Source organism: Mesoplodon bidens (assembly GCF_964165515.1).
Source record: "Mesoplodon bidens genome assembly, chromosome: 1".
Taxonomy (NCBI): Eukaryota; Metazoa; Chordata; class Mammalia; order Artiodactyla; family Ziphiidae; genus Mesoplodon; species Mesoplodon bidens.
In genome coordinates this window covers 48,189,573-48,203,749 of record NC_138176.1, presented here as the reverse complement: position 1 = coordinate 48,203,749, position 14,177 = coordinate 48,189,573, and the positions used below count along the sequence as shown (strand labels likewise).

At 42.3% G+C, this 14,177-nt stretch overlaps 1 protein-coding gene across 1 annotated transcript; it reads left to right on the top strand.

Annotated features, from left to right (window-relative positions):
- Positions 1–4,279: 4,279 nt before the first annotated feature.
- Positions 4,280–13,528, top strand: LOC308621857 (UPF0728 protein C10orf53 homolog; the record flags this gene model as incomplete). Its single annotated transcript, XM_081242646.1, is given in 5 exon segments — positions 4,280–4,309; positions 4,313–4,376; positions 12,694–12,813; positions 13,466–13,491; positions 13,496–13,528. Coding segments are annotated over 5 exon segments (273 nt in total).
- Positions 13,529–14,177: the final 649 nt, after the last annotated feature.

Here is a 14,177-nt window from a genome sequence, read left to right as displayed (position 1 = left end):
TTTATTTAAATTGCCTGGGTTAGTAAGATCCGAAGGGCCTCAGCAGAATCAAGTACAAAACCACTCTCCACAACCCTGGACACACCAAACCCCCAGGGGGAAAACACTCCATTAAAAATGAGCTCAGGGCTTCCCTGGTGGCGCAGTGGTTGAGAGTCCGCCTGCCGATGAAGGGGACACGGGTTCGTGCCCCGGTCCGGGAAGATCCCACATGCCGCAGAATGGCTGGGCCCGTGAGCCATAGCCGCTGAGCCTGCGCGTCCGGAGCCTGTGCTCCGCAACGGGAGAGGCCACAACGGTGAAAGGCCTGCGTACCGCAAAAAAAAAAAAAAAAAAAAAAAATGAGCTCACAGTCAAAAAATACAAACAGCACAAGAAATGGCTCACAGGAGGGAAAGCAGCAGATAAAAGAAACAGGTGAATAATATCACAAAGGCTGGAGAAAAGAGATGACTCAAAGAGAAGACATGACATAGATGTGTTTAACATTATTAAAAAAATAAAAATGCAGGAGAGATACATATAGAAGTTCACAAGGGAGAGATTAGATACAGTGGGAGGAAAGCACTATTCAAAGAGAAAATGACTAAGAATATTACAAAATCCAGAAAACACACCATTCTAAAACTCATGGTCAAAAAAGAGATAATAATGGAAATTTTAAAATACTTAGAGCAGGATGTTAATAAAGATACTGCATATCAAAACCTCTGGGATACAGCAAAAGTGATGCTTTGAGGGAAATTTATACTTACATCAGAAAAGAGGAAAGACTCAAGATTGATGAGCTAAGTGTAACTTTAAAAGTGAGAAAAAAGGACCAAACAATAGACTCAAAGAAAGCAGAAGGAACAGTAAGCTCAAAGAAAGTAATAAACATAAAAACAGCTCTCAGTGAAAGAGAAAGCAAAAAACAATAGAGAAGCTAAATAAAGGAAAAGTTGATTCTTTGAAAAGGCTAACAAAATAGACAAGTCTCTGGTAAAACCAATAAAATAAAAAGAGAAGTTCAGAAATAAATAATATTATGAATAAAAAGCTGACATAACTACAATAAAGTAGATGATAAAAGGATAACAAAAACACATCAACCACTTTATGGCAATAAATTTAAAAACAGATTAAAAACAGAAAAATTCTTAGAAAAATATAATTGACTAAAACTGATGTAAGAAGAAATATAATTTCTGGATAGTCTTATAAATCTTAAACCAAAGTGATAATTTAAAGTCTTCCCACTCAGGGGAAAAAAGGGGGGTGTCAAGAACATTAAATTTTATAGGCATGTTCTACCAAACATTCTAAGAAGTGCTCATTTCAGTTGTATACAAAATAAATAAAGGGATATTCCCTCTTCTTCTATACTCCCTTATTTATTCTCTGAAGCCAGTGTAACTTTAATATCCAAACCAGACTAGGACATACGATAAAGAAAAACTACAGGCCCATTTAACTCATGCATGTGTATCCAAAAATCCTAAATGAAATACTAGCAAACAAATTCTAACAGAATATAAAAGAAATAATACACCCATGATCAATTCAGGTTTATCTAAGAATGCAAAGTATTTTAATATCAGAAGATATCTAAATGTCATTTACTCATTAACAGCCTAAAAAATAAAAATAATAGGATCATTCTAATCATTAAAATCACTAAAATACATTCAAAAAATTCAACAGTCATTCATAATTTTAAAAAACTCATAGTAAAATGGAATTAGAAAAGAACTTAGCTTGACAAAGATCTATAAAAACATACAATATACATCATCCTAAATAGGGAAATATTGGAAATGTTTTCTATCCTTTAAAATCAGGGTAAGGGGACTTCCCTGGTAGCCCAGTGGTTAAGAATCCGCCTTCCAATGCAGGGGACCTGGGTTCAATCCCTGGTCGGGGAACTGAGATCCCACATGCGTGGGGCAACTAAGCCCATGCACGCTAGAGCCCGCGTGCCACAACTAGAGAGAAGCCCGTGTGCCACAGCTAAGACCCGACGCAGCCAAAAATAAATAAATAAATATTTAAAAAATAAAACTAAAATAAAATCAGGGTAAGGAGACAATAGGCAGTATTATCACTTCTATTCATCATTTCACTAGAGGTTCTAGCCTGTCCAATAAGAAGGAAAAAAGAAAGGCTTACTCAAGTAAATAAAATTATCATTGTTTGTAGACAATGTGATTGTCTACATAGGAAACCCAAAAGAATCTACAATTAATAGAAATCATAAGAAACGGTCAAGGTAGCTTATATAAAATCAATATATAAAGTCAACTTCATTTTATACAGCAATAGAATCACAATGAGAAATACACGACTTACAATAGAAACTTGCAATAAATTTAACAAAAGACATGCAGAGCCATGCACAGATAATAATAAACTATACTTAAAGACATTGAAGAAGATCTAAATAAAGGAGAGGTATTTCAATATAATAAATAGGAAGGCGTCAGAAAGATTCAGTTTTCCCCAAATCGATTTCTAGATTCAGTGCAACTCTGGCGAAATTCTCAATGGATGAACTTCTGTTTCTGATAACGGTAGAGTAGTTTAATTCAGACTACGCTTCCTACATAAGACATCTTTAAAAATCTGTCACATATGTTTTTTAAAATCTTCTTGAAAATCAGAAAAGAGCTAACTGGATTAAGATCAGGAAGAGCATAGCACTGGAGATACTTTTTCTCTGGAAATATCTAGTGATATTGAATAGGCAACCTAGAAGATGAGATGCAATTTGGAGTTTACAGAGTTAGGCTTACAAAAATTGGAGCCTAACACCACCAAGGGGGGGAACCCTGGTAATCTACAATCCTCATTGGGCTAGGATCCAAAAAGCCTGCACCACAGAAATGAGGAAAAAAATATAAATAAACCAACCTCCACATGGACTGCAGCCCAGTTTCAGGCCATCTGGATGGCTCAGAAAATCTCAAGCCCTGAAATTGTATTAAGATGATCCTGGGTTGCTGGTGCCACCAGGACCTGGCAAGAAGTGAAAAATAAAGTCATCTATAGAGAAAATAACATCTTTCTTGGCCTCAAATTATTTCTACAAATAATTTTTCCAGTACAATGTCCAGTACACAATTAAAGTAAGCCAAGCACTCTAGGAGACAAGACAAAATGACAGAAACTAGCAGAAATAACAACAGAAACAGACACATGGGGTCTCCAGAGAGTGGAATTCCCAAACACAGACTATAAAACAAGTATTTTTACTATGATCAAGAAGATAAAACCAAACTGAAAAACTTGGCAAGAAACTGAACTCTATAAAAAGTGGCACAGCAAATTTGAAAAGGGACCAAACTAAAATTCTTGAATTGAAAAATAAATAACTGAAATAACCAGATTAATGGCTTTGATAGTATTTAAGACACAACTGCAGAAAAATTAGTAAAATGGATTACAGGTAAAAATGAATGAATGAATGAGTCAATCAATCAATCCATGAATACACACATACATACAATCCCAAAAGAAGCATGGAAGAAAGAAAGAGAGAAAAACACAGGAGAGAAGAGACTGTGCGAAGAATACAGCAGGAATACAGTGAGAATACATTGAGAAAGTCTAACATACATTTAACTGGAGTCCCTGGAAAGTGAGAAAATGGGACAGAAGCAATATGTGAATAGATAATGGCTCAAAATTTTCCGAAAACAGGTGAAGGATTTAAATTCAAAGTTTTAAGAGTCCCAACAAACCCCAGGCAAGATAAATAAAAAGACATCTATGCATACCTTACAAAGGTTTCCAATCCATGCTACACGCCTGACTTGCCTGGGAAGGTTACTTGGCACCTCTGACACTCAGTTTTGTAAATACAAATTACAACCTATTTCATAGAAACGGTAAAATGATTAAACGAGATAACATGGAAGGTGCTTAGCTTGTCGCCTGACGCATACTTTCTGTAACTAGCTGTAAACGCTGGCTATTGTTGTTATTTATCATTAACACTTGCCATACCAAGTTGAAATTCTGTGTTTACCGGGCTGCGCCACTTACGAGAGCAAGTGGCCTTTTTGCACCCCAGCAGCGGGCACACGGTAGTTCGTGCAGGCATTCAAGAAGGGAGACTCCTCACCCCCAGTCCCTACGCCAGGCACTTGGCAGAGGACTTGGGGTGCAGGGGATCTTCGAGCTCCATGCCCACCCTCCATGGCCCCGCCCACCCACGCACGACTACACCCATTTCCAAGGGCCTGAAAAGCAGTTGCCTAGCAGTGTGTATTGCCCCGTAGCCCCAGCAGGAGGCCTGGCCATGCCCAGGAACGCGTCGGTCATCATGCCCTAGGGGCCGTACAGCTCAGTTGGCCTGTCAGTGGAGCACCGCACCTACCGCTTGGAGGGCCTGCTAGGTAGGCAGCTGAGCGCCAAAGGGCCACCCAGCTGAGTGCGCCCAGGTGCACCCCAGCCTCTGAGCATCTGTGCAGGCTGTGCCCTCTGCCTAGACTTCCTTCATTCCTCAGACCTAGACCAATTGCTACTTCCTCTGGAAAGTCGGCCCTAAGCCCCACAGCTGCAGGATGTTTTAGCATCTTCCTCTGGCTTCTGTTGCCTCAATATTAGAGCAGGAAGAAACATACACTGTGAGTCCACTGGGTTCTGGGTAGTAAATGCAAATTACCTGGATAGAAAATATTACATACCCTGCTTTACACATTGGGAAACTGAGAAGCAGGAATATTAAGTGATTTTTCCAAGGTACGTGGCTGAAAAATGGCAGAGAGTCTGTCCCTTGATCATCCATTCCCGCAACAAACCTTCACTGAGCAAGTAATATGGGTTGGACACTCTTCCAGGTACTGGGGACACACTGATGGACATGATATGTGTCCTTGAAGTGACTGCGGCATTGTTGACTGCTAACTGACAGCTGTGCCAAGGCTCTGACACAGGAGCGTAATCATAGTGGGACCTGCCACTGGCCATAATTGGAGGGGAGAGGACAGAGATCTGGAAGGGTTTACTTGCCTGAATTACATCTGAGTTGAGCTTTAAAGAATGAGGAGAAGCTAACCAGGTAAAGGAAGAAAGAGCATTCCGGGGAGGGGGACTAATATCTGCAAATGCTGGAAGCATGAACAAATGACCTATGTATTTGTTGAACTGATGGGAAGATGAGGCTAGAGAGGTGGACAGGGGCCAGATCCTGCAGGGCTGTGTAGTTTTAGGCAGGGGAATGAAACTGTGGCTGCTGTGAGTAGAACAGATTAGAGGGGGCCAAGAATGGAAGCAGGGAGACAAGGGACTGTTGTGGTGGTCCAGGGGAGAGATGATAGTATCTTGGACCGGGACAGCCTTAAAGGGGTGATGGATTAAAGTAAAAGGAACAGTACTCCCTAAGAGGATGGAGACGGGAGGCGAGGTTCAGGGGGCTGTGCTCCAGATCCAGTCCGTGTCTGGCTAGAAAACCCTAGAGGTCACAAAAACACTGTTTGAACTCATAAAAAAATCAGCACAGTTTAACTATACACAGTCAACACACAGGACTTCCCTGGTGGAGCAGTGGTTAAGAATCCGCCTGCCAATGCAGGGGACACAGGTCTGAGCCCTGGTCCGGGAAGATTCCACATGCCACGGAGCAACTAAGCCCGTGCACGACAACTACTGAGCCTGCGTGCCGAGAGCCCGTGCTCCACAACAAAGAGTAGCCCCGGCTCGCCGCAACTAAAGCCCACGTGCAGCAACGAGGACCCAATGCAGCCCCAAAGTAACTAATTAATTTAAAAATATCAACACACAAAAATCAATTGTAATTCTGTAACTAAGAGTGAACCATCTCAAAAGGAAATTAACAATTCCATTTACAATAGCATCTAAAAGAACAAAACACATATGAACAGATCTAACCAAGGAGGTGCAAACCTTATACACTGAAAACTACAAAAATTGCTAAAAGAACTCAAAGAAAACCTAAATAAATGGAAAAATATACCATGTGCATGGATTGAAAGACTTAATATTGTTAAGATGACAATACTTCCCAAAGCAGTATACAGATTCAATGCAATTCCTATCAAAATCTCAATGGTGGTGTTTTTGCAGAAATGGAAAAACTCATCCTAAAATTCATAGGTAATTTCAAGGGACTGAGACTAGCCCAAACAATCTCAAGAAAGAACAAAGTTGGAGGTATCACACTTGCTGATTTCACAACTTGCTCAAAGTTACAGTAATCAAAATAGTGTGGTACTGTCATAAGGATAAGTATATAGACCAATGGAACAGAATCGAGAGTCTAGAAGTAAACCATCACCTTTATAGTCAATTGACTTTTGTCGTGAGAGTCAGGACTATTCAATGCGTAAAGAACATTCTCTTTAACAATTTGTACTGGGGAAAGTGGATATCTACGTGAATATCTTTTGAATGAAGGTAGACCCTTATACCGTATATAAAAACTAACTCGAAATTGATCAGAGGTCTAAATTTAGAAACTAAAAAGCTCTTAGAAGGAAACAGGGGCAATTCTGAATGACCTTAGACTTGGCAAGTATGTCTTGAACACCAAAAACATAGGCAACAAAACAAAAAACAGAACAACTGAAATTCATTACAGTTAAAAACTTTTGTGCATCGAAGGACACTACTAAGAAAGTGAAAAGACAATCTATAGAATGGGAGAAAAGATTTGCAAATCATATATTTGCAGTCAAGACCTCTCATTGTCATTGGGATGCTTAATAGGCATCTCGGACCAATATATCCAAAATATCTAAACCAACTCCTAATACTCACCAGTCCCTCCTGCATTTTTTCCATCTCGGTTCATAGCAGCACCATTCTTTCACTTACTCAAGCCAAAAACCTCTCAGGCATCTTTCTCTCCTCTCTTTCCCTCACATTCCCCATCTAGTCTAGGAGCACATTCCGTTGGCTCTATCTTCAAAGTATCCCGACAGAATTCAACCACGCCTTAACCTCCCTGCCACCACCCTCGGCCTCTTTGTCCAAGCCACCGTCAGTCATCTCTTGCCTGGATCACCACCCTGGCCTCCTCACTGAGCCCCCTGCGACCACCTTGTCCCCTGCAGTATGTTCTCAAAGCCAGGTGATGCCATTAAACCTGAGTCAGAGCATGGCCCTTGCCTCCGAGAACATTCTGGTTGCTCCTACAGTGGCCTGCCAGGCTCCTGATGACTTCCCTGACCTCATTTCCCCCTGTTGCTACTTACCCTCTCGGACCAGGGCTCGAACCCATGTCCCCTGCATTGGCAGGTGGATTCTTAACCACTGCGCCACCAGGGAAGTCCCTGGTCTTTTCTCTTTACTCTCTCAGCCTTTAGGTCTTTCTCAAAAGTCACCTTCACAGACAGGTCTTCCTTGAGCATCTCCACTGACAATGTCGACACTTCCCTCAGCCTCCCTCTTCCTTATCTCCCTTCCCTCCTCTTTTATTTCTTCCTAGCACTCATTAGTACCCAACATAACATATATTTCACCTATTTCTCTTGTTATCCTTCTCTCCTACTGGGATGAATGCTTCAGGGGCTCAGGGATTCTTGTCTGTTCTGTTCTCTGCTGTGTCCCAGAGTCTGGAACTGTGCCTGGCATATCTGAAGGACTGATAAATACTAGTTAAAATGAACCTGCATGGAGCGAACGCTGGAACCACAGAAGGTGAGACTGTGGAAGAAGCAAGGAAAGTCAGAACCAGGCAGACCACAGGACATGGGCAGTGGTCCCTCTGAGGGCTGCAACGGTAAGAGAGAACCTGGAGGTACAGAAGGCAAGTGAGATGAGGATTTCAAGAAGAAAATAGCTAATAGGCACCAAACTGTTAGCAGGAGTTATCTCTAGAAAAAGATAAATCCGTGGCTGATGAATGACATAGAGAGCGCTCCCAAAGACCTCTGATGGGAGGGGAAGTTGGCACAGTAACTTTGGGGGGGAACCTGGCAGTGTCTTAAAATTTAACTGTATGCTGTAGAATCCAGCTACTCCATTTCTCAGTTTCATAAATATAAAAAAACTCGCACATGTACATGGAAACATGCCCATGAAGATTTTCTGCATTCCTTGGTCATCTTGAAAAATTGGAAACAACCGGAAAAAGGAATGACTGGATACACTGCAGTACACCTGTCACATGAAACGCAACACAGCAGATCTGTGTGTACCGATGGGGCTGGATTGCCACAACCATTGTGTTAAAGGAATAAAGCATATTCCTGAATTTTATATACACTATGAGCTCACTTCCACTGAAAAAGACAAAAGGAGGGGGAGGGGAAGAATTATAGGTGATTTTTAAATCTGTGTCCTTTACTTTTCTGTAATTTTTAAGGTTTTTAAGAACTCATCAGTCTGCATTACATTTATAATCTGATAAAGTTTTAGAGTTTAAAATATGTTTTTACCAGCACAAGTGTTTTAAGAAGCAAGAAAGGAGATAGGTCAGAGCATGAATCTGCTGGAAGGGTGGGGGAGAACTGGGTGAGCCATTGAATGTGCTAATGGGTCTTCACCTCTGAGGATGCAAGTTCAGGAGAAGGTGGGCAGAGGCTCCAACTGCAGGAGGTAAAGGAGTGGTAGAGATGAGGAAATAAAGAGCTCAGGCAGCTCTTCCCACAGTAGGGGAGGGGAAGGCGTATTTTAAGAGGATCAAGGGGAGAATTTTTATGGTTGAAGGAGACTTGAGTATTGCAAGGTATCAGCAGGTGGTTGATTTTTAAAGTTAGCTTTGTATATCCCTGAATGGTAGTTCATATAATACTGGCAGCCAACATTTACTGAGGGCTGGTGACAAATGCCGGGGTGTTAACAGAAGCAAAGCAGGGAGCATCTGCTCCCCTTTCTCTGTTCAACACTCCCCCATCATTTTAGACCCAACTAACATCACACCAAGCACAGAGTGGTGCATTTGCAGGCTCTCATTTGTAAAATCTGCCTCTGAGTTCTGTGCATTTCTTTAAAAATCATAGCCCTTTATCATTTCCCGAAACCCTGCTGGCTTTGGAAATATGCCTGATCTCTCCTGAACTTACCATGCCTCAAGCAATCTGAAAAGCTTATTTCTTTCTTTATTACCCATGAATTATAATAGCTTAGCAAAAATATCCTGACTATGGCCTCAATACTGATGAAATTAAACTAACTAAGGCTTAACAAGAAGTGTTAATTTCCCTCGCCATGGTTGTGCCTTGCCTGCTGTACTTAAGTCTGCCAAATGACCTGCTAAAAAGGAAAAGACTCATAAGCATAGAACCCATCCTTATTTAGCTAAGTTGCTCTGTGTACCATCCTCCTGTCCCTAGCTATGCATTAGCTACACACGTTAATAGTCATTGGCTTTGCACCTGTGCCGAGCAGAGGAGGGGGAGATGCCTGTCTGTTTGCCTTGACTTCCTAACCAGGAACATGTAAATCATTTGCAGGTGGCACACAATTCCACCAGTACTGAGAAGAGGGAGGCTTTTCCATATCCCTCCAGTTCATCCAGATCCCCCTTGAAGAATGAGATGCCACTTCAAAGAGTCAGGCTTTCTGCGGGTGGCCTTACAGATTCTGGTTGATTTATGCTGGAGTTTAGCCACTGCCTTTGCAAAGACTTTGTTTCGTGGAGTATATTTATCTGACCTTTCTTTGAATAGACAACCCATAGCAGCTCATAGGAAAAAAATGGGTCCTCCATTTAGAGAGGTGGCATTTGGATGAGCTGCAGGAATTCTGGTGCTTCTCCGAGTTTGATCCCTTAAGCCTGCACTGGCCGCCCTACAGCTGGGCTCAACACATCCTGGAGTGGTGAGAAGGGGACAGGCATCCTGAGGATGAGTAGATGAAGTAGACTCAGAGGTGGCTTATCGCTTTAATAAGACTCAGATTTACGTCACTCGGGGTCCAAAAGAGTCGTTGGAGGTGCCCAGTGCCACTAGGAGCTTGTTTATTCAACAAGCTGTATTAACACCAGGCCCGGGGTGGGGGTGGGGGGAGGACGGACTGTGGTCAGTGAAGGAGACACGGGGCTTTGTAAGGCACAGTGAGGACTGACATGCTCTGTTGAGGAGGATTTCTTCCTGTGGGACTTCATTTGCTCAGAGGTTGAGGCATATTCCCATTTTTGGCACTGCCACCACCTCCATAGGGTGGGTTATTCGGTGGATTAAACCCTATTTCTTAGGTAAACCTTGCCACAAAAGAGTGCTGCTGTTCTCATAAAACAAACCCCAAACGTAGATGTTACATGAGGCTTGGTGAGATGTGCTCTGCAGGGAAAGGGCCATAGCAGGCTGTGGGGTACACACCTTCCCGGGTCTCCTTCTACAGAGCCCCCCCTCCCTTACACTGTGGTCACAGGGACCGGCCCCAGGTGGAACCTGCACCCCTTCTCTCCAGAACCCCCAGGATTTAGAGAGCTGGTATTGTGTGCTATCAGAATAGAGGTAGCACCTTGCCCCCAGAGGTGGGGTGTAAGGTGGGCATGGAGAAGCTGTTTTGTTCCTGATTTCTCCCAATCAAATTGAAGTACATGTCCCAGGAGCGTCTTCAGACAATGCAAAGCCAAGGTCATGGAGGCCAAATTGCCTCCAACCTACCAGCTTGCAGCTTTTTCCTCTCTGGCTATAACTCCCCTCTCCAGAGGGGGCGCTGCTGGGGGAGTATCTGATCCCCAGAAATCTCTGACCACAAGCTTGCCTTCATGCCTCCCTGGACGATTCACTGACCATTCCAAACTGGGTGGACTGCTTCATTTAAACAAGTCACTGGTCCAAACTGAGTGCCTTCCTCTAAAGATGTTTAAGAACAAGACACTTAAATAGGATACAATAACATAAATATGCCAAAGAAAAAGATGCCGGTGCTCTGTAGAGAGAGGTGTTAGCAGTGAGTCACAAGGACAATTAGGGCCACCACTGGGTGCCCAAGGAGCACTATCTTGTTAATGGAGATCCTCGCTGAGCTGCTTTTTGAAGTTCCTTTCCAGAAGTGAAATTAAAATCACGCAATTAAGATGTTCACAGTTGGGGCTGGATGTTCTTGAACTGATTGAAAGATGAAGAAGTGGACATGGCAACATTTTGAAACAGCAACTGTCTCTGTAATTAAATGCAATTAACTGACATAGCTGTTTGCTTTTCTCCACATAGGACTGATTGAAATGCTAAGACTTTAAAAAACATGCCCACCATCTGATTTCTCTTTCCATTCTAACCACAATTCTCACCAACGAATGAAGACTGCCAAAGGTGGTGATTTAGTGAACCAACTCTAACACTGAGGTTATAGGGTGAATATATCAGGAAACGTGGGGAGAAATGTGTTGGAGAAAACAGAGCTCCAGGCTGTTCCATGTACATCATTTCTCCTAAACCCATATACCCTTGCATTTCCACAATAGAGAATAAATCTAACAATTTTCCCATAGCTGATCTTTAGGAAAGGAGCTGTTGAATGTAAGTAATAACCAAAATGCAGATTCCAAAGGGGAGAATAAAAATTTAGTCCATTAGCTTTAAAAAATTTTTTTTTCCTGATTTTTATAGAAAATCTAGAATATGCTAAAAGAATTTTTTTAAGTTTCTCATAATCTCACCACAGAGAGATAATCACTGGATATTTTCTTTTTTCCTAATATATACACATTAATTGCACAGAATACATATTTTTATTTATTGATGTATTGATTTAGGCTGTGCTGGATCTTCACTGCTGTGTGCGGGCTTTCTCTAGCTGCATTGAGCAGGGGCTACTCTTCATTGAGGTGCACGTGCTTCTCATTGCAGTGGCTTCTCTTGTGGTGGAGCACGGGCTCTAGGAGCACAAGCTCAGTAGTTGTGGCACGTGGGCTCTAGAGCGCACTGGCTTTGGTAGTTGTGGCGCACGGGCTTAGTTGCTCCGCCGCGGCATGTGAGATCTTCCCAGACCAGGGATCAAACCCGTGTCCCCTGAATTGGCAGGTGGATTCTTAACCACTGGACCACCAGGGAAGTCCCTGAATACATATTTTAATATATATTATACCTGTACCCTGATTTTTTGCTTATATTACAAATATTTTTCTTGCTATTAAAAATTTATAAACATTTTTGAAATGTCCAAATAAAATCTCATCATATGCATTTGCCACCATTTACTTGACCATCTTCTTATTATTGGGCATGTAAGTTATTCACAGTGTTTTGCTATTATAATAGTACAGAAAGGAATATCTTGTTGCAAAAGTCTGCCTTGTTGCAAAAGTCTGTATTTCTGATTTTTTCCTTAGGGAGCTTTCTTATAAGTGCAGTTTCCTGGGCCAGAGATTAGAATTTTTTTTAATTCTAATTTTTGTGAGGCATTTGAGGCTTTTGGTATGTACTTCCAAACTGCCCTCCAGAAAGGTGACCATCATCAGGGTAAGACTTTACCTAATTCTGTATATCCCCTCCAACACTGAGCATCACCTCGCTAAGAAAGGCTCAAAAACTCTTCCTAGAGAAAGCTCATATTTTCACTGATCATATGGCTCTGGGGCAAATCACAACCAAAACGAAAATTTTTCAGGTCTCTGGCTGTGCTTCCCAGCAAAGGGGAGGGCACATCGGGGCCAGTACCAGGTGGGCACCCACCAGGGATGTTGAGTTACAGCCATGAACGACTGGAGAGCAGACCAGTCGCTGCCATCCATGAAGACACCTGCATATCAGGTTCATCTGTTCCCATGGCACCCACACACTTCCCCATCTTTTCCAGCTGTGTTGGCTAAAGATGGACACCAGGCCATCCTAGAGAAGATAGAAGACTGGAATGTGGTGGAACTCGTGGTGAATGGAGAAGTTGTCTTCCACTGCAACATCAAAGACTTGGAGTTTGGTAAGCCCTTCCCACCAGCATTTTGCCTTCTCTGGGGCACTTCCATTTCTAGTTGAAGTGGTCGATGTGTCCTGCCCATATTCAAATTGGGTTTCTTTCTGAGTTTTAAATTCTTACTCAAAGCCTCATGCTCTGTGGCACACGACTGAGCGCATCCTAAACCATACACAGTAAAGTGCTTGATGCTCTGGGCTTCTTCCCAGAATGCTGGAAACAGAAGAGGGATGGAAAGAAAATGAAGTTTTAGCTCTAGACGTCAAATGGGACTGTGCAAATTTAGGGAGAATAGGTTGTTTTGTTGTTTTTCATTTTAATAATGTGTGTTTTATTATTATTTACCTTGAAAATGGTTTTTGCTCTGTTTGATTATTCTATCTAGGCTAGCTAAGACAATCAGAGTTAATATGTCGGCAGTGTATGGCATCATCAGCTATGTTCTATGGATTTCTTTGCCTCAGAGAGCTTCTGGCTCAGCAGGCTGGCATCATGCATGCCTCACTCTGCTCAAAGTAAAAGCTTTCCCAATCCACTAATACTCTATAAAGGCTGGGACCTTTGGAAATGCTCTCCTAGTGGAAGCCGTATGTTTGTCTTATATGACACGACATTGTATATAAAGCTGGCTAAAAGAAAATTATATCTATTTCCCTAGGAGGCGATGGTAAACTAGACCCACTGTGCAGAGGCCAGGAGAGCTGTACTAAATGCCTACTGATCTCTTCATTGGAACAGGCATCGGAAGTCAGCAGAAGAGCAGGTGCCTCCTGCCATTCTGCAGTTACAAGCAAAAGCGGCCATTCCAGGCCATGGACGCTGGGCTCAGGCAAGGCAACACCCCCTGTCCTTCAGCCTGCACAGCCAGGTTTCTCACCTCGCTGCAAGGAAACGGGGCCCGCAAAGTAATAAAACGACACCATTTGCAGCATCTCTCAATCTCAACCCCTAGGGAGAGCCCTCCAATATCAGGTACACATTGAGCTGAAGGAAATAAAATGCAATCTAATAACAAAGCGCCATCCCTTGCTAATAACGCAAAGTTGCCAGAAGCATCAGAGATTCCACTCTATAGCAGTGAAGAGCTAGGAAGAGGTAGAATTAAGGATAAGGCGGGAGGGGGATGGTGGGAGGGAGAATAGTGGGCTTTGAACATCTGAACCGGAAGTTAATGTCAGTATTTGGAAACTTGCCTATTCCTACAGGTTTACTTCTTGCTCCCAATAGAATAATATATAACATTGTAATATATAATTACCTAACGACATATCTTCATTTATTTTCTTTCACATAAATCTTTATTTATATTCCAGATCACAAGAAAATGATCTGCCTTCTTTTGCATTAGCCAATCCAACAGGCTGGTCTGA